Source organism: Aedes albopictus, chromosome 1, assembly GCF_035046485.1.
Source record: "Aedes albopictus strain Foshan chromosome 1, AalbF5, whole genome shotgun sequence".
Lineage (NCBI taxonomy): Eukaryota > Metazoa > Arthropoda > Insecta > Diptera > Culicidae > Aedes > Aedes albopictus.
In genome coordinates, this window is record NC_085136.1 from 238958128 (window position 1) to 238983107 (window position 24980).

The 24980-nt window shown below is 40.0% G+C and overlaps 1 protein-coding gene across 3 annotated transcripts in view; it reads right to left on the reverse strand.

The window, feature by feature from the left end:
- LOC109425336 (band 4.1-like protein 4A) overlaps positions 1-24980 on the reverse strand; it is a 657887-nt gene that overhangs the window by 373854 nt on the left and 259053 nt on the right. For all 3 annotated transcript variants that reach the window (XM_062846491.1, XM_062846488.1, XM_062846489.1), the window contains exon 2: positions 22416-23326. In XM_062846491.1, coding sequence (XP_062702475.1) covers positions 22416-22499 — 84 coding nt within the window. In that variant the 5' untranslated portion in view covers positions 22500-23326. The remainder of the gene's footprint in view (positions 1-22415; positions 23327-24980) is intronic.

Here is a 24980-nt window from a genome sequence, read left to right on the forward strand (position 1 = left end):
GGTCGTTTAGGCCCATCTCGCAGCTAAATAGCGACTACAAGTTGCTCTCCCGCATTCTGAAAAACAGGCTGGAGGGCGTGATGAGAGCCCACGATGTTTTGAGCGACGGACAGAAATGTTCGAACTCAGAGCGCAACATATTCCAAGCCACTCTTGCTCTCAAAGATCGGATTGCCAGCCTTCGTCGTCACCGGCGTGCGGGTAAGCTCATTAGCTTCGATTTGGAAAATGCCTTCGATCGGGTTCGGCATTCTTTTCTCTTCGAGACCATGCGTTCGCTCGGGCTTAAGCAGGATCTCATTGCTCTGCTTTCTCGAATCGCCAGCCGATCAACCTCGCGGCTGTTAATCAATGGGCACCTTTCTCGCTCTTTCGAAATACAACGCTCGGTCCGGCAGGGGGACCCGTTGTCTATGCACCTCTTTGTGCTATACCTCCATCCGCTGCTGCGCAGGCTTGAGCAGACGTGCGGAGAGGACCTCTTGGTTGCGTATGCTGATGACATCAGCGTGATAGTGACGTCAACGGCGCAAATCGAGGCGATGCAGGAAATATTTACTCGCTTTGGAACTGCCTCCGGAGCGAAATTAAATCTGCAAAAGACGGTTTCGACAAACGTTGGCTTTTGCGAGGGCAACGTGATCGATGCCCCCTGGCTACGAACAGCCAATACCGTCAAAATCTTGGGTGTTGTCTTCGCAAATTCAGTACGGTTGATGACGACGCTCAACTGGAATGCGATGATAGGAAAGTTCACGCAACAATTGTGGCTGCAGTCTTTGCGTATGCTGACGTTGCAGCAAAAAGTTGTCATGCTGAACACATTCGGCACGTCAAAATTGTGGTATCTGTCGTCTGTTCTGCCACCCCTTGGAGTACACACGGCGAAAATTACTTCGACGATGGGGGCTTTTCTGTGGCGAGGTATAGTTGCACGCATCCCGATAATGCAGCTTGCTCGTCGCAAAGAGTATGGGGGTCTAAATCTGCATCTACCAGCTTTGAAAGGGAAGTCCCTCGCCATCAACCGTTTCATTCGAGAGATCGATTCCACTCCTTTTTATAGTTCCTTTCTTCACCACGTTAATCCTCGCCCAGCAATTCCAATAGATCATCCCGACATCAAAATTATCCTCTCAAATTATTCCCAAATCCCAAACCAAATCCAAGAAAACCCCTCCGCCGATCAAATCCATCAGCATTTCGTTCAGCAAACGGAGCCGCCAAAAGTGGAACGGAATAGCCCAGCTGTAAACTGGAAACGTGTCTGGCGAAACATAGGTGATAAACGACTAACATCTACGCAACGCACCCAGCTGTACCTGCTAGTAAACGGCAAAACCGAACATCGCAAGCTGCTCTTCGTGATGCAGAGAGTGGAGGACGAGTACTGCACACACTGTGGGAACCAGACGATAGAAACACTCCAACACAAATTCTCTACCTGTGCTCGTGTCGCGCCGGCCTGGACGGTCCTACAGCAGAAGCTTGCAGTGATATTGAATGGATGGAGACGACTCTCTTACGAAGATCTCGTGAGACCTGCTCTGGAAGGAATAGGGCGAACTAGAAGAGTGCAAATTTTGCGAATTTTCATAAATTACATCTGCTTTGTTAACTCGTGTAACGCTAGAATTGATGTAGATGCTTTGAATTTTCATCTAAACGTAGAATTTTAATTTGTAACTAAGGAATTGACCAAAATAAACCAAATTTTAAAACCAAAAAAAAAAAAAAAAAGTGTACAAAAATATAAAAATGTGTATTTTGATCATTATTTTGGCAGTAGAATTTTTTTTCGCTGAACCAGTAGTGGACGTAAAATAAGGTTTGGGTGTAAAAACTATCATTCTATCGTTCTTTTTCTGTGAGTCCATTGGATTCCATTATGATCTCTATCTAGATTCATAGATCGTCATTATTGAAGGCCGAGTCCAATGGCCGAAACGTCGGAATTAAACAAGTAGCACTTGTCTTGATTTTACGCTAGACTGAAAAGCCACCCGAAAACAATTATTGTTACCCATAACGGTGATTTTGAACTGCTGGTCTCTAATATAGTAGAAACCTAAACGTCATGTTTCCATTCTTTTCTGCAAACAAGCAAGATGCACGTGGCCGATAATGAAACTTCACATGGTTTTTTTTTATCTAATTCTCGTCATACTAAGCACCAACCAATCTTGACCGATGTCACTTTTGCACCTCGCCTAATGCCCCATGATGAATTTGATACAAAATAACTAATAAATAAATAAGGTTTCATATTATTCTAAAAATGTTTTTTAAGGTTTTTAGGTTTTTTTTTTAAATCATAAGGTTAAATAAATATCCCTTGAATTCTATTCCCGTCTACTCCATATCTATTCTGCCGCAATAGCAATTCAATTTCCATCACACCTTCTTTGTGACAGTATGATACGTAGGATGGTCAAAAATCATGATTCGACCGTAGATTTGTATGCGAAAATTGAGCAAACATACCTGTATAATAAAGACCAACATATGCCAAATAATATTCTCGCCTATCTGATCATAATAAGCCATCACAGAGCAACCGAAGAAATCTGTCTCTGTAGTAATAACATACGATGTTCGGTGTGCATACAATCCACACACATTGACTTGCATCCTCCCTTGGACGACGGAAATTAGTTTGTTTACATTTGTTGCATTCTACAAAGCTTTTATAAGGTGTCACTTAAATTTCAGTTAGATAAGTGAATCTGACAAAAATTCTTATGAAATCTTAAGAAAATTGAATGGCAATGAAGAAAGTTTCTGCTAGCTGCTGATTTGGTGCAGTTTCCTTCGTCATACGCAAAACGAGAAAAAAATCAACTCAATGGAGTGAAGCTAAAACGTAAAATTGAGTGTTTTTATTCGTTCTCCAGTGCAAAATAGGCTGGTTATCCGTAGTCTATATCTTTTTGCTTCCATCTAATGAGGCATTGACAAAGGTAAGTTGGGATATCTGTAATGACGAATGGAAACGACGGGAAATAGCACATTTGATGAAGTAAATTTTTACCGTGCTTTCTCATATCTGACATTCAACACTATAAAATGTTCTTGTAAAAATACTATTGGCAAGCAGTTACAGTTAGAATGCGAGCGACAACGTATCCACCATTTCATCCACATTTGCAAATTTCATATATTCTAGCTGGAGCAGAGCATATTTTTCACTCAGTATTTAAGGCGAAACTGGAAGCATTTCCTCATTTTTTTTTGGTTTTTGATTTTTTATTAAATAACGAAGCAATATTTTCAAAATCGGTTTTCGTGCACATGTAGAGCATGGATCAAGGTATCTTCTAATTTTTTTTGTAGTGAAAAAGTTTTCCATTTTTGCAGAAACCATTTTTTTTGTAAAGTTTTGTACAAAAATGGTTTCTGCAAAAACGAAATAGTAGTTTACGTAACAAGGTGCAGAATGAAGATTTTTACAGCACGAGTCGTACATTTATTCAACGAGGCTTGCCGAGTTGGATAATTACGACGAGTGTTGGAAAAATCGAGTTCTGCTCCGAGTTGCGTACAACGTTTTTTGCAATTTCATAAATTACCGCTTGAGGATAGTTTTGAACAAAAATTTTCATCAAACTGTACACTGATGTTCATAGCCATGTTTAAAAAAGTCTGATCATAACAGGTTATACTGTGCATTTGTCACATTTTTTCAGAACTGCGTCCAGAAATCACCAAGAAGTTGATTAAAACTGCAAACAGTGCTGTAATGGTTCATTACGCAACGCAAATCAGTGCTGTAATGAACCATTACAGCACTGCTAATTAAGTGTGGGAAAGTAGGCCTTTTCCTGTCAGATTTGCGTGAGGTAAAACAGCCTATTACGATGAGAAATTGCAAAAAACATTTTCCACCACGAAAAAAAATCAGGAGATACCTTGATCCATACTCTACAGGGGATGGCCAAAATGTTTGGGATAGGCAACTTTTTTTCTCCCACAAAAAAAAAATCAACATGCTGTAACTTTTCATAGAGTGCATCAAAAAATCTCAAAATTTGACTGTTTGTCAACCTATTATATGTGCATCATTGGTACAAATTTGGGCTCGATTGATTAATTTTTCGTGAAGTTAGAATTGTTCGGGTAAAACACTATTTTTTAGACAACTATTTTTTGAACTGCCATATCTCGAAAACCAATGAACCGAATTGAATGAATTTTTTAACGTTTATCAACAATATATTGATACTTTATACAACGTTATAAAATGTTATATTTTCTCACGGCGAATTAATTTCTACCGGTTTGAAATTTTTACCCATATAGAAGTGGAAAATCTTTGGATATCAATACCAAAATTTATTGACATTGATGTCAAAAACCCAAATTAATCCACCTAGTGGTGATAGTGCCTTTCTCGTCGTATATGTTCTCACGATCTTTCCGTCGACGTAAGTCAAAGTGATCCTGAATCCTGCTATTTTTTAAGAAAAGCAAGCATTTTATCATAGTCATCATTGAATTGACTTAAAACTTATTGATGGCACATACTCCGACGTTGTGTTCAGCGTAAAAGCAGAGCTGAATAATATCAGATTTCTTAGTTGACTGCTTGAGTACCTTCACTAACATTGGGAGCTGATCAATATCAAGACGATACTAACAAGCTAAGATATAACTTTTTACACATTCACAGATCACTTTGCGGTCTTCGATAAAGTTTTTTCTGCACATTCTAGGTTATATTTTATTGACCGTTAAAAACAAGAACGTAGTGAGTATAGTGAGACGTCTGTTTGTATATGGGTTTAATATGTCAAGATTTTGTTCGTTTACACATATTTATCGCATGCATTGATTTTATTTACTTTCGTAGTTCCGGCGATGCATCAAACGCTGGTTGTGCACCCCAACCAGTAGTCTCTAATGTGTTATGAGCCTATTTTCTAGTTAACCGTTCCTCAGGTTATTAAAAAAGCCGTGATGTGATTTGTCGCATGGTACATTTGGTTACCCAAATATAGTCTGAGGCAATATCATTGCTAACGTACATCAGGTTATACCTAAAAAAAACACGATTTGGTTTATCTTATACATGGGTACAAATCACTTTTACATTTGATCACTTCCAGTGGGACACCCAGAACTAGTTTCGGGACACTACCGGTTGTCTAAAATATGGTCTGAGGCTATGTTCGTACGAATCGATCATCGTGTTATCAAAAAAGGGTCTCCAGTTGGCCTAGTGGTTAAGGCTATGAATCGCCAATCCGGAAACGGCGGGTTTGATGCCCGTTCCGGTCGGGAACATTTTCTCGACTTCCTGAGCATAGTTTATCATTGAACTTGCCTCACAATATACAAATTCATGCAATGGCGGGCAAAGAAAACCCTTCAATTATTAACTGTGGAAGTGCTCTAAAGAACACTAAGTAGAAGAGAGGTAGGCCAAGTTCCAATGCAAACGTCGAGCTATAAAGAAAAAGAAGAAGTTATCAAAAAAGCTGCTATTTGATGTACTGTCAAACCCCGCGTATTCATCACTCTTTAATAAGACACTTTTTAACTTGTACACCGCGCATTCGAAATATGTTGAAATAAAAAAATGATCACATGTCACAGTGTAATACACTGTAAATACGAATGATACGATATTGTGATGTTACTTACACTCGCAGCGGCTCCTCGTGCAGCTGCTACTTCCGAAAGTTCTAATTTGGTGCATTCCGACACCTGATCCGTTTGGTGATCAACCGCAGGGAACCTCGGAAGCCGACAATCGTAAAATGTACAAGCTATCAATTCGTACCACCACAATATCTGTAAGATTTGTGTTCAAAAACAAATCATACAATCTAAACAAAACTAAAATAGAGTTAGTATATCGAATAGAAAGTTTACACAGGTAATTTGACAGCAATCATTGTCGAATTAGCGTGGTTTTATGGTACGACACGCAAGGATTTGATTTAATTTCACATTTACAACTTTCGGTTCACATTTTACCACTTACCGATTGTCCCTGATGTGGTCTTAGACTAGTTTCATGCAAATTATTAATCAGTTCTCCTAAAAAGTCGCAAACTGATGTAGTGCATGTATGGGTTTGGTTCATTCGTGCATTTCGCCAGTTCCGGCGAGGCACTCGAATCTGGTTCCGGAACACTACTGACCTGAGACTATTTTCTTGCTTACCGTTCTTCGCGTTATCGAAGAAGCCGTTATTTAGTGTGCTGCGTGTATGCGTTTGGTTTTTTTTTTCTACATTTGACCACTTCCGTTGGGGCACCTGGAACCGGTTTCGGCACACTATTGGTTTTCCAAAGTATGGTCTATGATTTTTTTTGTTAACCGTTCATCAGCTTACCTAAAAAGTCATTAAATGTGTCGAATTTATGGGTTACATTTGACCACCTCCGATGGGGCAACCGTAATCGGTTGCGGAACACTACCGGTTGTCCCCAATATAGCCGGAAACTTTTTTTTGTCAAATCAAGATGCCTTATAATCCGCGATTTGATGTGTCGCTTGCATGGGTTTGGTTCCTTTTTATCTTAGGCCATTTCCGGAGGGACACCCGGAACCGGTTCTGGATCACAACCGATTCAGATATGTTCTGAAAATATTTTCCTGCTTACTGTTCATCAGGATATCAAAAAAGCCACGGTTTGATATGTCCCTTGCATGGGTTTAACTTTTATACTTTGCCACCTCCGGCGGAACATCTGGAACCGGTTCCGATATGGTCTGAAAATGCTTTCCTGCTTACTGTTCATCAGGTTATCGAAAAAGCTGCGGTTTGATATGTCACATGCATGGTTTTATTTCAATTTTATATTTGGCCACTTCCGACGGGAAACCCGGAACCGGTTCCGGGACACAACCGGTTCGGATATGGTCTGAGAATATTATCCTGCTTACTGTTCATCAGGATATCAAAAAAGCCACTATTTGATATGTCGCATGCATGGGTATGGTTAACTTTAATACTTGGCCACTTCCGGCGGGACATTTGCAACATGTTCCGGAACACTACCGGTTCCGATATGGTCTGAGAATGTTTCCTGCTTACTGTTCACCACGTTATCGAAAAAGTCGCGGTTTGATATGTCGCATGCATGGGTTTAGTTCACTTTTATGTTTGGCCACTTCCGGCGGGACACCCGGAACCGGTTCCGGGACACTACCGGTTCAGATATGATCTGAGACTATTTTTCTGCTTACCATTCATCAAGTTATCGAAAATGCCGTAGTTTGATGTGCCGCATGGATGAGTTATATCTGGCCCCCTCCTGGGGTACCGGTCCGGAACACCTAAATGGCCATAACTCCGGAACGGCTGGACCGATCTGAACCATTTTCAATAGGAAACAATGGGACCAGATTCCGCGTCGAATGAACCGTCGGTCAATAAAATCGGTTGAGGTTTACTGCCAAAAAGTGATGTGAGTTTTTTTGTACACACACATACACACACACACATACACACACACACACACACACATACACACACACAGACATCACCTCAATTCGTCGAGCTGAGTCGATTGGTATATAAGACTTGACCCCTCCGGAGGCTCTATCAAATTTTCGTTTTTGGAGTGAACATATAGCCTTTCGGTACACCTTGGTGTACGAGAAAGGCAAAAACTACATTTTTTCGAGAAAAATCCAAAAAGTGTCAATCCATGATAACTTTTTTTAACGTTTGAAAAGTACCAATGTTTTAATAGTTTGTGAAGCATTTACATATTGTTAGTGTACGTTCAAAATTTCATTCAATTCGGTTCACTGGTTTCCGAGATATGACAGCTCAAAAATGAGTTGTCTAAAAAAAGATGTTTTACCCGAACGGTTCTAACTTTGCGAAATATTAATCAATCGAGCCCAAATTTGTACCAATGATGCACATATAATAGGTTGACAAACAGTCAAAATTTGAGATTTTTTGATGCGCTCTATGAAAAGTTACAGCATGTTGAACTTTTTTGTGAGAGAAAAAAAAGTTGCCTATCCCAAACATTTTGGCCATCCCCTGTACATGTGCACGAAAACCGATTTTGAAAATATTGCTTCGTTATTTTATAAAAAATCAAAAACCAAAAAAAAAAATGAGGAAATGCTTCCAGTTTCGCCTTAAGGACCATTTCCACAGTCGTAAGGGAAAAGCTTGAAGCTTAGATTGATCTTGAAACACGTAATGCTTATCCTCAGATAAGTCGCGGAGACATATAAAATCGGCAGAAGGCCTAAACCTGCGGTCACCAAAGTGTTCGGGTGGCACATGAAGTCTTCTCATTTCTGTATAGCGTGGTATTACTAAAAAATGCTGCAGAATTTGCTCTCCAAATGTTTAAAAATAATCACAATTATTCTATGAAATAATTATGAAAAACTAGCTGGCCCGGCAAACTTTGTCTTGCCAAGCTGTGGTGGTTTGACAACTGTCAAGGTCATTGCAGCACCGCACTCTAGATTGGTTTCATTTCGGTCGTGTTGATTTTCTTCCCAGCTCACAAAAAATCTGTAGTTTGTCAATTTTCTTGCTTTTTTAGTTTATTTTTGCAACTTTTTTTACTTATAAACACAGCCACCATGAATACGAATCAAACCGTGCAAGAGCCATCCTGCTCGGTTCACCCGATCGTGAGTTTTGATGCCTCAAAGGGACTTTAAACTCATTTTTATATATATAGATATCCAAGTTCTATTTTTGTGCCCACATATGAGGGAAAAAGCTGCTTTATAAAATTGTGGATTTTTCTTCGATTTTTTTTTTAATTTTTTCGCCCATATAAAGTAAACTTCCTTTATTCTCATGTTACAAATGTTACTTGTTTAATTTTTTTCAGAGTATTTTGCTTTTTCGTATTCGACCGATATAAATACTAGTTTTCTTTTATGTCAGAGACCTCTCATCGGGTATGAAGGCCCCCCTTCACAATAATAAATATGAAACAAAAAAAAAACGGAAAAAAATCTATTAAGAAAATAAAAAAATATACCCATATTTGAAAAATATGTTCCGACTATTCAAAATAAAAATAGTCCAAGTTTTGACGACCTCTTATATAAAAAATATGATAACATCTATTACATATCAAATAATTTCATAAATCCTTTATTGAAAAGAGCTATTCAGGAATTCTGCCAGAAATTTATCCTGAAATCCCTCCGGAGCTCACGAAGAAATTTATTCTATGCTACGATATTAATATTCGAAAATTTTCATCGAGGATTTCACCAGAAATTGCACTTTATCATTTTCTATATCACTAATTTGGCCTTTTTTGCGGTTATTTTCCAGGGGTTCCATCAGAAATTGAACTGGCAGTTCCTCTGAAATTTCGTAAAGCATAGGTTCCCAAACTTTATACTTTTGAAATTTTCAAAAACGTCGCGGCACTCCAACAACAAAAGATTTTTGAATGTACCTCAAATGTTATGTTGTGTTGTTTTTTTGAATGTACCTTAAATGTTATTCCCTAAGATCGTAGCTTTGGTCCATTAGATTTTTTTTTATTTGGTTTTATTGGTCATAATATGAAATCGTTATTACAGTTCTTATTTTATAGCTTTTGTTTAGCAAATAATATTTAATTTAAAATTTAACTCTCCTATATCAATTCTATTGTTACATTCATTAACATGACAGATGTATTCGGCTAGTAATTTTAGAATTTTAACACGTGATCGTCTATTAATGCCCCTTAAGACAGGCCTAATCAGCTCCTGGAATGAAAGTCTGCTCCATCCATTCAGGATACTACCTATCTTCTGTTGCAGAAGCGTCCAAGCTGGTACGACACGGGGACAGGAGCGAAATTTGTGCTCGATGGTCTCTGCTGTTTGGCAATGGCAGTGCAAACAGTTTTCACTTTCAACTCTTTGCATTACGAACCACAGTTTTCTGTGTTCAATCTTCCCATTCACTGCTAGGTATAGCAGACTTCGTTGCGCTGATGGAATCTGCTGATCAGCAATGTTTCGCCAGATACGCATCCAGTCGACTCCCGGATGACTTTGTTCCACCTTTGGTTGCTCTGTTTGCTGGATGAAGAACCGGTGAACTTGACCGGCGGTGGGGTTTTCACGAACGAGGAGAGGAATTTGGGATATGCTTGCGACAATTTGTTTAACGTCGGGCAGGTCGATCGGGATTGGTCGGCGAGGGTTTGCTTGTCGGAAAAACGTTTCATAGAAGGGAAGTGATCCAATATCCGTCAAGTGTCTATTGACAGCCAGGGCTTTGCTTTTGAGGGCAGGAAGTTGAAGTTTTAACCCCCCTTCCTCTCTGCTACGTGCTAACTGCATGATCGGTATTCGAGCGATCAAACCACTCCATAAAAAGATGCCCATCGATGATGTGATTTTCGCAGTGTGCACTGCAAGGGGCGGTAGTATGGAAGAAAGGTACCATATCCTCGAGGTTCCAAAAGTGTTTAACATGATGACTTTTTGGTGTAGCGTCAAGGAGCGCGCTGAATGAAGCCACATTTGTTGCGAAAATTTTCCAACTAGCGCGTTCCAGTTTGTCGTGGTCATCAATCGAATCGAATTTGTGAAAATTATACCCAGTATCTTCACAGAATTTGCCGTCTGAACCCATGGAATATTTATTTCGCCGCCTTCGCAAAGACCAACGTCAATCGATATAGTTTTACGCATATTGAGTTTAGCGCCAGAAACAAACTCGAACTGCGCAAATAGTTCCCTCATCTCTTTGATTCTCCTGGCCGACGTGCAAATCACGCTGATGTCATCTGCGTACGCTACGAGTATGTCGTCATCACTGCATGCCCGCTCCAGTCTGCACACCAGTGGATGAAGATAGAGTACAAAAAGGTGCATGGACAACGGGTCCCCTTGCCGCACCGAACGTTGGATAGCAAACGATCGCGAGACATGTCCGTTGATCAGCAATCGAGAGGTAGAGCGGTTTGCAATTTGGGAGAGCAGAGTTACCAGTTGCTGATTGAATCCGAGTGACCGCATGGTGGAGAAAAGGAAGGAATGCCGGACCCGGTCGAAAGCACGATCGAGATCGAAGCTTATTAGCTTCCCAGCGCGACGATGGTGACGTAGGCTTGCTATCCGGTCCTTGAGAGCAAGCGTTGCTTGGTATATATTCTTCTCCGAATTGGAACACTTCTGGCCGTCACTCAAGATGTGGTGCGCTTTCATCACTCTCTCCAGTCGGTTCTTCAAAACACGAGAGAAGAGTTTGTAGTCCGTGTTTAGTAAGGAGATTGGGCGATATGATTTTGCTGTATCATCGCCACCTCGTTTTTTGATCAGCACGATAACTCCTTCCACGAATGCGGAGGGGAAATTGCCGGTGAGCGCCTCATTCAACAGTAGATTGAGTTCCCGGTGGATAACATCAAACATGCGGTGATAGAACTCCTGTGGAATCCCATCACAACCGGGGGATTTTTTCGGTGCACTCGTTTTGATCGCGGAGAGTATTTCAGCCGTCGTGATTTCACTCGTGCAAGCCTCGTTTGCCTCGTCATTCGGTTGGATGGAAATTTCGCAGCCGAAGTTGTTCAGCTCTCCAGCAGCGGGTGCTGCCGCGGGTTCCGAATAGAGGCTAGAGAAATAGTTTACCAGATGGTCTTCGATCTCCTCCGGTGCTACAGTAATGTTTTCTTCCTCCGTTTTCAGCTGTGTGATGATGGTTCGATTTCGTCGTCTTTCCCCAAGATGAAACAACGAAATTGGTTCCCCTGATACGTACGTCTCGTTAATCCTCATAAACATGTGGGAGAAGTTACGCTGAAGGCTCAGCATTTCAGCTTTCAGTTGATTTATCGTTGTTAACATCATGGGGTTTTGAAAATAGCCGTCGTAGGCTAAACGCAGCTCTGCATATAGCCGTTGTTGTTCGTTGTGGAAGTCGTCGAACGCTAGTTTCGTCTTCCACTTGAAAAAAGATTTTATCCTGTGCTTGGCGTAGGATACCCACCAACCCATCCAGGATGTGTAGGACCTGCGTTGTCGTGTCCAGTACTGCCAACGATTCTGAAACTCCTCAATATTTTCGTCAGACAAAAGATGGGGCCGCAAGGTCCAGAACCCACGGCCATGTTCACGACCCAGGTGAGGAAGGCAGAGCCTGAGTGTTAATGCCTTGTGGTCGGTGAAGCAGCATACATGGGTACTTGCCGTACGTAGCTTATCACGCAGCCCGGTGCTCACATAAATGCGATCAAGCCGAGATTGCGCGTTTCGGTTGACGAAAGTGTAACCTGGATCTCGTGGGAACAGTTGTTCCCACACGTCGAGCAGGCCGATTTGTTGAACGGCCTTCCTGAGCGAGGGACTTGGGTTCGGGCTGGACGAATCGCATGGCCGAAGCACACAGTTAAAGTCGCCTGCTATGACGGTGTGCTGAGTTCTATGACGGAGGTAGTACGCCAAAGTACTATTGAAAAACACCTCCCGGGCAGCGCGTTGAGACGCGCCAGAGGGAGCGTATACGCTGCAGATATTTGTATCCTGTACACGTAGGGCGATCAGACGGCTGTCTAAGCTTTTCTCCACGTGAGAGAAAGAGATGTGCTGTTTCAGGGCGATCGCTGTTCCCCTTTTGGTGTGGTCGATATTAGAGATGACAGTGTAACCGGGTAGAGTAAGGTTCTCGTTCTCTACCTCCTGTAGGCATATGATGTCGAGCCATTGGTTGTTGATGAAATTTCGGAGCGCGTTCATTTTCGTTGGACTTGCGATGGTGTTGATATTTATAGAGGCTTTATTGTAGGATGTGAAAGGCATTTTAGAGCTGGTAGTCTGCATCTCTCTCGTTCTCGTTGTCGCCATCCATTCGGATCTTCTTGATACGGCGACTGCGTCTGCTGCCCGTGGATGTAGAGGATTCATCGGTATCGTTGTCGTTTGCTTTGGTCTGCTTTACCAAAACGCCACCCGGTTTTTTGAAGAGGTCGGCTGCAGTATTGTTGGACATCACATATACTGGTGAAGATGCTCGGGAGTGAGATACAGGCATTGACGATCGATGTTGTTCTGTATTCGAGGCTTGTGTTACTACCGGATCTGCATTGGTAGCTAGACTGGTAGTGTATGTTGTGGTTCCAGAGGTGTCACTCTGACCCGAAGGTTTGGATAGCGCAGGGAAGGCTTCCGATGACGTTAGCGATGGCACAGCTGATTGACGATCGGCTGGTTTTGCGCCCGATGGCTTAGATGCCGGTTGTTTTGCACCGGTCGGCTTTCTTTGATGTTGTCGTGGCGGAAGCTGTTTTGCCACGTTCGCATAACTTTTCTGCACGAGAAGCTTCTTGTTTTGAACGCAAGAAATACCCGAATGCGCTTGTTCATGGCAGTAGCGACAAGACTGCAATTGACCCTTGTACTGAATGTACGCCTGTTCGCCGTCTATTGTCACCCACGAATCGATGTTGTGTTTCAGCACCATTCGGGCTGACCAGATTCCGAGCGGCACACCTCCGAACTCATACCCTTCGCCCCACGTCAGTTCCCGAATGGAGATTACAGCTCCGTAAGCACTCAAGAACTCAACTATTTTCGCCTCCGACACATCTTCGGGCAGGTCGTACACTTTCACCTCTACACTTCCATCCTCGAGCGTTATTCTGAGCTTGTATTTCTTCCCGTCATTTTCCACTTCATGTTTTTCGTCGTGCTCTTCGACCACTTTTTGAGCGAGGGCCAGGTTACTGACCTTCACGAACGCACATAATCCACCTCTGTGGCACTGTAGTCTTTGCACTTCTTCCCGCTTTAAGCCGAGGACCGTACGACAAAAACTGTGGATTTTCTCGTAGGACGGTTTCAGGGGGAAATTGGAGTAGTCTATTTTGAACGTATTCTCTCGCCTCATCGCGAAAACACGGTACGCGGCGCTGCCGGAACAGCGAGAAACCGGACTTTCCAGAATTTCGTAGCTTGGCTTTGATCGATAAGCGTGAAAGAATTTTAAACACGTCTACCCGTCTCAGAAGCTGAGCGATAACTAGATTCAGAATCTATGCGGTTTAAAATATTTAATCTTGGGTTTTTTATGTATTTCCTATTTTTCCATACAAATATAGAAAAAAGTCATTTTAAATGCATGGGGAAAAAATCCAAGATGGATTATTTTAAAACACACAATTTCCGAATCTAGAGGTCCATTCACTTTTCATAATACTTTCCTTTGGACATAGCGTGTGATTCCATTGTATTTGTTATCATTCTTGTTTACTTCTAACAAAACAAAAATCCAATAATTAAAAAAATAAAACAAACAGCGCTTCATCACTTTGTTTTGAATAGGTCGAAAATGGAGCGTATATGCTTAGTTAGGAGTCGTCAATAAATACAGCATTTTAGGGGGAGGGGGAGTCTCGGATAATGCTACGAGCCATGTATCAGGTATGGGAAAATAGGCTACAAGGGATGCGGGGGTGTCAAAAATCGTCAAAATAATGATACGTTATTTATGGACGGCCCATTATGGAATAAATAACCCTATAATGTTTTTTTAGAACCCAAAAATAGGTACATCAATGTCTTTAAAAAATGCCTGAAGAATCAAGGAACTTTACGAAAATTTCAATTTTTGAGCGATTACAAAGCAAAACTTTCAAATTTATTAAATAAATTACAGTGATGTGTATTTCTTTTTTGTTTTTTTGTGCAAGAGGAATACCTCTCCAAAAATGGGATATTCAGTGTCATGCACAAAATTGACATACAAATTGTCGTAGAATTGTTTTACGATTCTGATGTTAGTAAAAACATCGGATGATTGGTAGTAATGATTCTGGAAAGAACTACAAAAAGATTCGTGAAATTTTTACTAAACTAAACTGAATCATAAAAACCCGGATTGATCCACCTAGTGGTGATAGTGCCTTTCTCGTCGAATATGTACTCATGACGTTTCCGTTGACGTGAGCTGAAATGTTCCTGAATCATGAGAATACTTAGAATTTTATAAAAGCCATCATTGAATTGACTTTAAACTTATTGATGGCACATATTCCGACGTTATGTTCAACGTATAGGCAGAGCTGAAACATATCAGACCTCTCAGTTGACAGCTTGACCTCCTTCACTATCACTGGAAGCCGATCAACACCAAGGCGATACAACTTTTTCACAAACACAGATACCTTAACGATTTTCGACAAAGTATTTTCTACAAACTTCTACACACGCTATATTTTATTATCATTGGCTACAAGATGCATGTAAAATTTGACAAAAACATGCAAGTAGCTAAAATTATTCATACTGAATCCCATTCAACTTTCAACCACATTACAGTGCGTGAGGGAGCAACCAGTCGCACAAAAATTTTACGCAGTCATTTTAGACGCGAAAGAGAATTAAAAAAGTTTATTCGGAGTTATAACGATAAAATTTTAATTTTCCCATACAACGTTGACCCATCCTTCTGCATTATTACACCTCAGGAATCTGAAATGGTGTGATTGGATGAGATCGTCTTAGTTTTGTCAAGATATCTATCGCTTGCTTTAATTTTTCTCACTTTTGAATTCCGACGAAGCACCCAACGCTAGTTTTGGAATACTACCGGTAGTTTCTTATGTGATCTGAGACTATTTTCTTGCTTACCGTTCATCAGGTTATCAGAAAATCCGCGATTTGACGTGTCGCATGCATGGTTTTGGTTCGCTTTTATATTTGGCCACTTCCAGCGGAACACTCGGAACCGGTTTCGGAACACCATCGGTTGTCCCAAATATGGTCCGAAACTATTTTCTTGCTAACCGTTCATCAGGTTACCTAAGGAGCCGCGATTTGATGTGTCGCATGCATGTGTTTGGTTCACTTAAATATTTGACGATGGAGCGGGCCTGGTTTGATGGTTAGAACACAAGACTATCATGCCAAAACGTAGGTATTTCCTTCGGAAGGGAAGGGTCCCGAGATGAACTAGCTTCGAGTTAAAAATCTCGTTAATAAAGACAAAAAAAAGACTATGACATTTCCCCGAATTCCATTACCCCGAATGATACTACCCCGAATTCCGTTACCCCGAATGATCCATTTCCCCGAATATTTTTTTTCTGAATTATAAATTTCGTATTTTCCAATACGAAGGAAAATCATGACGTTCATGCCGGAACGAACTTGCTTGGTCGATCATACTTTATTCTGCCTATTTTTTGCGGTGAGAATACCCAAGCATATGAAGCTCCTAGGACCCTTTGAACAGATCTCTAACCAGTATGATTGAAAGCATAGGCAATAACCAAAAGAATGAAAAAATCTCTACTGAAGAATTGGTTTCGGATCATATCGGCGAAAGAAATAAACAAATGTGATCATGTCACTCTTCCATATAACAGTATAACTGAAAGAACAGTCTATGATTAAAAGAAGGAAAAATTTCTGATAAAAATAATAACAGTTGCCACCAAATAGCTTAAATAGATGATTGGAAAGAATAGCCTATGTTTGAAAGTAGGATACATATGTGATGACCACATAGTAGTTAGAATGCCCTTGAATGAAAGTTCTTTGGTAGTAGGGTCAGAAAGAACAACATATGCTCAAAGAAGGAAAATTTTTGTTAAAAAAGTGGTGAAACACTTGGTGTACCAATAACTATCCATGGCGGGTTTCGAGGTGGGCTTGTGGATAAAATTCGAATATAAGGCCATTCGGGGAAATGGGTCATTCGGGGTAATGTCATTCGGGGTAATGGAATTCGGGGAAATGCCCTAAAGCCGGTCTAAAACTATTTTTTACTAGCCATTCATCAGGTCGCCTAAGGAGCCGCGATTTAAAGTGTCGCATGCATGGGTTCGGTTCACTTTTATATTTTGCCACATCTGGCGGGACATACGGAACCGGTTCCGGAACACTACCGGTAGAATCTTAGGTTGTCTGAGACTATTTTCTTGCTTATCATTCATCAATTTATTGTGTCGCATGCCTGGGTTTGCTTCACTGTTATATTTGGCCACTTCCGGCGGGACCTCCGGAACCGGTTTTGGAACACCGGTAGTTTCTTATGTGATCTGAGATCATTTTCTTGCTAACCGTTCATCAGGTTATCGCAAAGGGCGCGATTTGACGTATCGCTTGCATGGGTTTGTTTCATTTTTATATTTGTCCACTTCCGGCGGGACGCCCGGAACCGGTTCAGGAACACTACCGGTTCAGATATGATCTGAGACTATTTTCCTGTTAACCGTTCATCAGGTTATTGAAAAAGCTGCGATTTGATGAGTCGCATGTATGGGTTTGGTTCACTTTTATATTTGGCCACTTCTGGTGGGACCTTCGGAACCGGTTCCGGAACATTACCGGTTCAGATATGGTCTGAGACTATTTTCTTCCTTACCGTTCATCATATTATCGAAAATGCCGTGGTTTGATGTGTCGCATGCGTGGGTTTGTTGCATTTTCATATCTAGCCCCTTACTGGGGTACCGATCCAGAACGCCTAAATGGTCATAATTCCGGAACGGCTGGATCGATCCGAACCATTTTCAATAGCAAACAATGGGACCAGATTCCGCGTCGAATGAACCATCGGTCATTAAAATCGGTTGAGATTTACTGCCGAAAAGTGACGTGAGTTCGTTTGTACACATACACACACACATACACACACAGACATCACCTCAATTCGTCGAGCTGAGTTGATTGGAATATGTAACTTGAATCTCCGGGGCTCCTATCAAAAAGTCATTTTTGGAGTGAACATATAGCCTTTCCAGTACACTTAGTGTACGAGAAAGGCAAAAATAACAATTTCAGAAATTAAACATAAGTTTGCATAATTTCAATAGATTTGAAAATTTTGTGAGAATCTGAACGTTGCATGAGATTATCAAACATTACAGTCGTTGAACATTTGAAGATTTAAGAATATTTATTTTTAACTTAAAATTTTGAAGAAGGAAAATATTTCCAAAAATATCGCGAATGATTCAGTAAGAAAGCCATCCATAGATTTCTTCAGAATTTCTTCCTGGAATTTCAATTTTGTTTGTTAAATTTCTCCAGAATTTTATTCAAAAATTACTCTAGAGAATCCGCCAGAAATTTCTCCATAAATTTTCCAGATTTCTTCTGAAGATAAAAACAAAAGGATTTATTCAAAAATTTCTCTGAAACTTCTTTAAAATATCTTCTAACGATTGCTTTAGAAATTTCTTCAAAGTTTTCTCCAAAAAATCTTTAAAGTATTCGTTAAAAAAGTCCTCCAAAGACTCATTACGCATTTTTTCCAAAATTATCGCAGGATTTTTTCCGAGTTTTTTACAGAAAATCCTTCATATATGTCTCCAAGTATTGCTTTCGAAAACCATGTATAGATTCCTTCCAAAATCACGACATGAATTCCATGATTTCCAGGGTTCCATACAAAATCCTCCAGGGTCTCATAAGGCATTTTCTCCAAAGTTTTCTTTAGAGGTTCTTGCAGGATTTTTCAGAAAGTTCTACAGACATTATTTCATAAAACCTTTCAAATTCCCTAATAAATTTCTCCGACGTTTCCTTTTGAAATCATCTATGGATTTCTTGCAAAGTCATTCCATAGATTGCTTCAGAAGTTTCTCTTGGAGTTCATTCACAAAAACTCCCATAATTTTTTTCAGACATTGCAGCAAAAAAATAAATAAAAAGTTCTACCAGGGATTCTTCATGAAATTTCATAAGGACTTCCTTCAGATATTACTCTAAGGACCCTCGATTATTTAGGAAATTCTGCAAAAATTGTTTCCAAAACTCCTCTAAGAATCATTTCAGAAAATCTTTTGGAGATTCCTATGGAAACTCCTCCAGAGATTCCTTCTTCGATTCTTTCAGCGATTTATTCAGGAAATCGACTAGAGATTCCTTCAGCAATTCAAACATGTCTTTCTGCATAAACTCATCCAGGTATTTCTTAAGGAAGTGACTAAAGCTTCTATTGGAAACTGCTACAGAAATGTATTCAAGAAGTTTTTCATTGATTCACTCATGCATTGTAACTTTATTTGATGCCAGCATTTTTCTATGGATAACTGTAGAAATTCAAACAGAGATTCTTCCAGGAGTTTGTTCCTTGTATTTCCCCAGAAAATTCCCCAGTATTACTTCCAAATATACGACTAGGAATTTCTCCAAGGGTTCCAATAAATTCAGAAATTCAAATAAATACTAGAAATTTCTACAAGAATTCCGTTACCAATTTCTCCAAAGTTTTTCAAAGAAATCTTCACAAAAGGTTTTTTTCAGATGTAACTACAGATATTCCAGAGAGATTCCCTCGAAAAAGCGTGCACTCCAGAAATAATTCCAGATTTTTTTCTAAGAATTTTGTATAAGGACTTCTACCAGACTTTTCTCAAAATTTCGCAATTAATTCTTGTACGCCTCAAGTTCCCAAAAGAAATAACCCAGTTACCCAATATTTTTTCCTTCAAAAGCTTTGCCTGGAACTCCTTTTGTGATTTTCCTGAAACTCTCCAGATTTTCCTCCAAAACATTTTCTCAGGATTTCCACAGGACTCGGGATATTTCTTCGGAAATTCCTCCAGGGATTCTTTCCATAGTTTTTGGGGCTGTTTTGGGGGGAGGAGGGCCTGGCCAAAGTCCGTGCTCTAAACAAATTTTTAAAATGTATGGAAGAAAGTCTACCAGGGTGCAGGGGGATCTGAGATGTCCCAAATTTGATCTACGTTTATGAGCAGCCCCTTTCAACTAATTTGTTTCTAAGTTTTTGCAGAAATTGCTTCAGAAATATCCTTAAAGTAAACTAAACTACTTAAGGGTTATTTTTAGCAAGAGATTTCTTGGGAAATTCGCCCATGGGTTTTCCGGTGTTACCTTGAGGAATTCCTTCAGGGATTCTCGCAGAAATTCCAACAACTTATTTTAAAACTGCTACTATGATTCCTCCAAAAATATCTCTTTGGATTCTTGAACATTTTCTGGAGAGATTCCTGGACAAAATTTCCTGAAGCAATTTCTGAAGTTATGACTGAATAAATTTTTAAAGTAATCACTATGGTATCCTCCGTAGAAATTCCCATAAGTTTCTTAAAGATTTTCTGAAAAAAAAATCTGAATTTCTAAAGAAATCCCTAGAAAAATTTCTGCAAAAATCTTTACAGGAATCCCCAAAGGAACTGCTTCATAAATCCGTAGACGAATCCCTGCTTGATCGCGGGATGATCTCCTGCATGAATCTGTGAAGAAATATGTGCTCGATTTGCAATATGATATTTCTTGATAAATCCCTGGAGGAATTCACTGAAGAATTTCTAGAGAAATTTTTAGAAAAAAATCCAGAGAAAATTCTGATAGTATTCCTGAAAAAAATTCTCAGGAATTTCATTAGGAATACATGATCGAATTTCTTAAACAATCCTCGCTGATATTTCTGAAAGAATCACAGCATGATTTTTTAGGGTACATTATTTTGAGATTTTATTTCGGAAACTTCGAAACAAACCCAAAAGAAAAAATCTTATTGGAATTTTTGAAAGAATCTCTAGAGGAACTCCTAAAGAAATGTTCAAAGGAATACATGGACAGCAGTACATTCTAAAGAGACACCTGGAAAATCTTTGGAGGAATTCTTGCTGAAGTCATTCAAGGGATCCCTGTAAGAATTCCAGAGAAAAATCGATCATTCTTGAGAGAACCCTGGAATTTCTGGTGGTTTTCCTGGAGGTAATGAACATTCTTAACAAATATATGGAGAAAAATATATTCTCATGGAATTTCTGGAAAAACGAAATAGCTGGGTTACGTTTATATGTATTCATTGAGATTTCGTCAAGAATATCAAAACGTGATTTATGTTCTGGGATGTTCTAGGTGTTCCAAACTGTGATATAGTGAAGTCCTTCAAATCAACTAGAATAATGTCATGTATTTTCGCCACACATAATAGCATTGCATAACCTACTGGGATCCGTGAAGCTCTTGTCATCTAGAATGTAATTTGTAGGCACTGTAGGGATATTCCAGGTCAGCCAAACTACCTTGGAGTTCAGAACTTCAGGTCTACACTCGTAACAGTAGCCATATCAGTTATACTGAGTAACGTTGCAAAATCAACCGCAGTGACTGGAGCAATCTGAAGTCTACTAGGTTAATATAAACCTTTGGGGCATCCAGGGTTGTCCAAACTGTTCTATAATGAAAACTTTCAAATCTACAAAAATAACTGTTTGTGTTTTCACCATAATAATAGTATTGCACAATCTGCTGGGATCCACGAAGCTCTTGTAATTTCAAATGTCATTCAGAGGCACTACAGGGATATTCCAGGTCGGCCAAATTACCTTGGAGTTCAGGACTCCAGATCTAAACTGGTAACAATAGCCATATCTGCTATACTGAGTAACGTTGCATATTTATGCGTGGTTACTGGACCAATCTGAAGTCTACTTTTTTATTATAAACCTTTGGGGCATTCAGGGTCGTCCAAACTGTTCTGTAATGAAGTACTTCAAATCTACAAGAAACACTTTATGTGTTTCCACTATAAATAATGACATAGCATAATCTGCTGAGATGCGTGAAGCTCTTGAAATCTCAAATTTCATTTAGAGACACTATGGGAATGCTCGCGGTCAGCCAAACTATCTTTGAGTTTAGAACTTCAGGTCTACACTACATCAGCTATATCTGACATACTGAGTAACGTTTCATAATCAATCGCGGTGACTGAAGTCTACTACTTATATATCATTATGAACCTTTGGGACATTGAGGATCGTCCAAACTATGCTGAAGTTTAGCTCTTGATAGTAACAGAAGTTATTCTCACAATGAACTATAGACTGCAATCTGTAATCCCACTGGCATATCTTGAGTCATTTCTTGATAGTTATGAGATATTCCAGATCAACAACACTACTCCGGAGACCATAGCTTCAGGTCTAGACTTGTGATAATAGCTTTTGCCACTACGTTAAGTGGTGTTACATAATCCACTGTACTTACCAAAGCAGTTAGAGGAACAATAAGCGTTTTTTATATTTTTGGGATATTATGAGCTTCCTTACTGTTATGAAGCTTAGTTGATAAAAACAACCAGTGTAACTTTCAGAAGACTTACTGGACATGATAGACTACAAATCGTAGCTTTGTATAATGAAAGAAGTTACCGTTACACCCGTAGACTTTAGGATCTAAACTCAAGAACAGTTTGGATGACCTAGGATATCCTGACTGATCTGATATTGTCTATTAACCTTTCCGAAGACTTACTGGACATGATAGATAACAAATCGTAGCTTTGTATAAAGAAAGAAGTTACCGTTACACCCTTAGACTTTAGAATCAAAATTCAAGAATAGTTTGGATAACCTAAAATATCCAGAAAAAATATTCTGCATAATATTCTACCGTTTTTCCGTTATTGACCACCAAAACTACAGAAAAACGTAGAAACGCTTGGAAAAATTCCGGCTTCAAAGGGTTAAAGCACCTACCTGTAATTCATGCAGGAAGTCGGTCTCATCCAGCAGTACGATCCGCACCGCGATGGTCTTCGATGATCGGCAAAGGCAGTACATTGTGAAGCCGTTTCCACTGGATTCCTCTGCAACTGACGACGGCGTGCGAAAATACAACACAAACCTCTCACTACGGGGTAAGAGTGATATCTCGATGTTTCGAACAAACAATTCTTCACTTGCAAAACACAAAACACAACACTACGATCGCACAGAAACACACACGCGTAACACAAGGTAAAATCAAATTATGCGCGTTCACGGGCTTCCACTTGCCATCACCGAGAAGGGCCCAACAACGATGGTGCAGAAATATTCACAGCATAGTGGTGCGGTCCCATCCATCATCATCGTGCAGAATGGAAGCTGCGCTAGGTTGATCGTGACTGCCGTCGCTGAGGCCGCTGCGTACGTGATTCTAGTTAGGGCCCGACGTTGTTATCGTTTCTCTTTGATTGTTGATTTATCACCTCTTCACTTGCGCTCCGCTTGACGCGCTCGCTAGACGCGAAGGATCGCCGCACACAGAGTTCGCGCGCGGGATCAATCGATCCGTTCCTCGAGAGATGACCACGATCAAGACGGGGTCCCGGCCCGGTGGATGATTGATTGATTGATTGATTGATTGGGGATCGCGCGTGGATTGCGGGTTGATAAATTATCCCACTGATCGAGGGCTGTTGTGTACGGCGGCGGCGGCGGTGTAGGGTACTTGTTCTGACACCAGCTCAGGCGAAGGTAACCGGGGGTAAGGACTGGAAGGGAGCTATTGTTTGCGGTTGTGATTAGTGAACTCCCGGCCTTCAGAGCGCGTAATCGGAATTATGTGCGCGGTGCGCGGAGTGGTCGTCCTGAATGCGGTGTGGAATTCCGACGGTTGAAGCGATCTGAGAAAGAGTGAGAAGAGAGCATTGTGATTAGATGATTGCGTCATTTGATGTGATGCGACGAGAATGTTGAGAAAGAGGATCTGCTGGAAGTTTAGATAAACGTATTGAATAAAATAGCGGAATGAGTGATCGAAGTCATTGAATGGAACGTAAAAGGTTAACTAGATTCTGGATTCACTCATTTTCTTTGTAACTGAAATGTGATTGTCGCTGTTATCGTTATACTATTATCGTAAATACGCCCATTAGATTATATGGCTGTCTGGGCTGGACACCAACCCCTAAACTTTCCAGACTTCAAGATGACCACAAGCTGGTCCTTCCCTGGGACTCGGATATCGATCAGCCGCCCTAACATTCGCCGCCTCCAACAGCAGACGCTGTCGAGGATCGCTCCTCCTGGAGAACATACGCTCTGGATTGAAGAAGCAACCCCCCCCCCCCCTTTTCTGTCCGCTTATGACCAAAGTTCACAACGGGGTTGGTTACACGAACTTTAAGGTTGCTTGCAGTTTCCGTTCGGTATTACAGGGAGGTAGGGATAGAAGTTGCGCGGAGAAGAGGCCAGTCATCTCATTACGATATGATGGGATCCCTGCCGTTAACGTGTCCATGGATACATGGATTTTTGTAGTACATCTCCGATGTGCTGCAAGTATTGATATGGAGATAGAAACAAGAAGATAGAAGATAGAAGATAGAAGATAGAAGATAGAAGATAGAAGATAGAAGATAGAAGATAGAAGATAGAAGATAGAAGATAGAAGATAGAAGATAGAAGATAGAAGATAGAAGATAGAAGATAGAAGTTAGAAGATAGAAGATAGAAGATAGAAGATAGAAGATAGAAGATAGAAGATAGAAGATAGAAGATAGAAGATAGAAGATAGAAGATAGAAGATAGAAGATAGAAGATAGAAGATAGAAGATAGAAGATAGAAGATAGAAGATAGAAGATAGAAGATAGAAGATAGAAGATAGAAGATAGAAGATAGAAGATAGAAGATAGAAGATAGAAGATAGAAGATAGAAGATAGAAGATAGAAGATAGAAGATAGAAGATAGAAGATAGAAGATAGAAGATAGAAGATAGAAGATAGAAGATAGAAGATAGAAGATAGAAGATAGAAGATAGAAGATAGAAGATAGAAGATAGAAGATAGAAGATAGAAGATAGAAGATAGAAGATAGAAGATAGAAGATAGAAGATAGAAGATAGAAGATAGAAGATAGAAGATAGAAGATAGAAGATAGAAGATAGAAGATAGAAGATAGAAGATAGAAGATAGAAGATAGAAGATAGAAGATAGAAGATAGAAGATAGAAGATAGAAGATAGAAGATAGAAGATAGAAGATAGAAGATAGAAGATAGAAGATAGAAGATAGAAGATAGAAGATAGAAGATAGAAGATAGAAGATAGAAGATAGAAGATAGAAGATAGAAGATAGAAGATAGAAGATAGAAGATAGAAGATAGAAGATAGAAGATAGAAGATAGAAGATAGAAGATAGAAGATAGAAGATAGAAGATAGAAGATAGAAGATAGAAGATAGAAGATAGAAGATAGAAGATAGAAGATAGAAGATAGAAGATAGAAGATAGAAGATAGAAGATAGAAGATAGAAGATAGAAGATAGAAGATAGAAGAT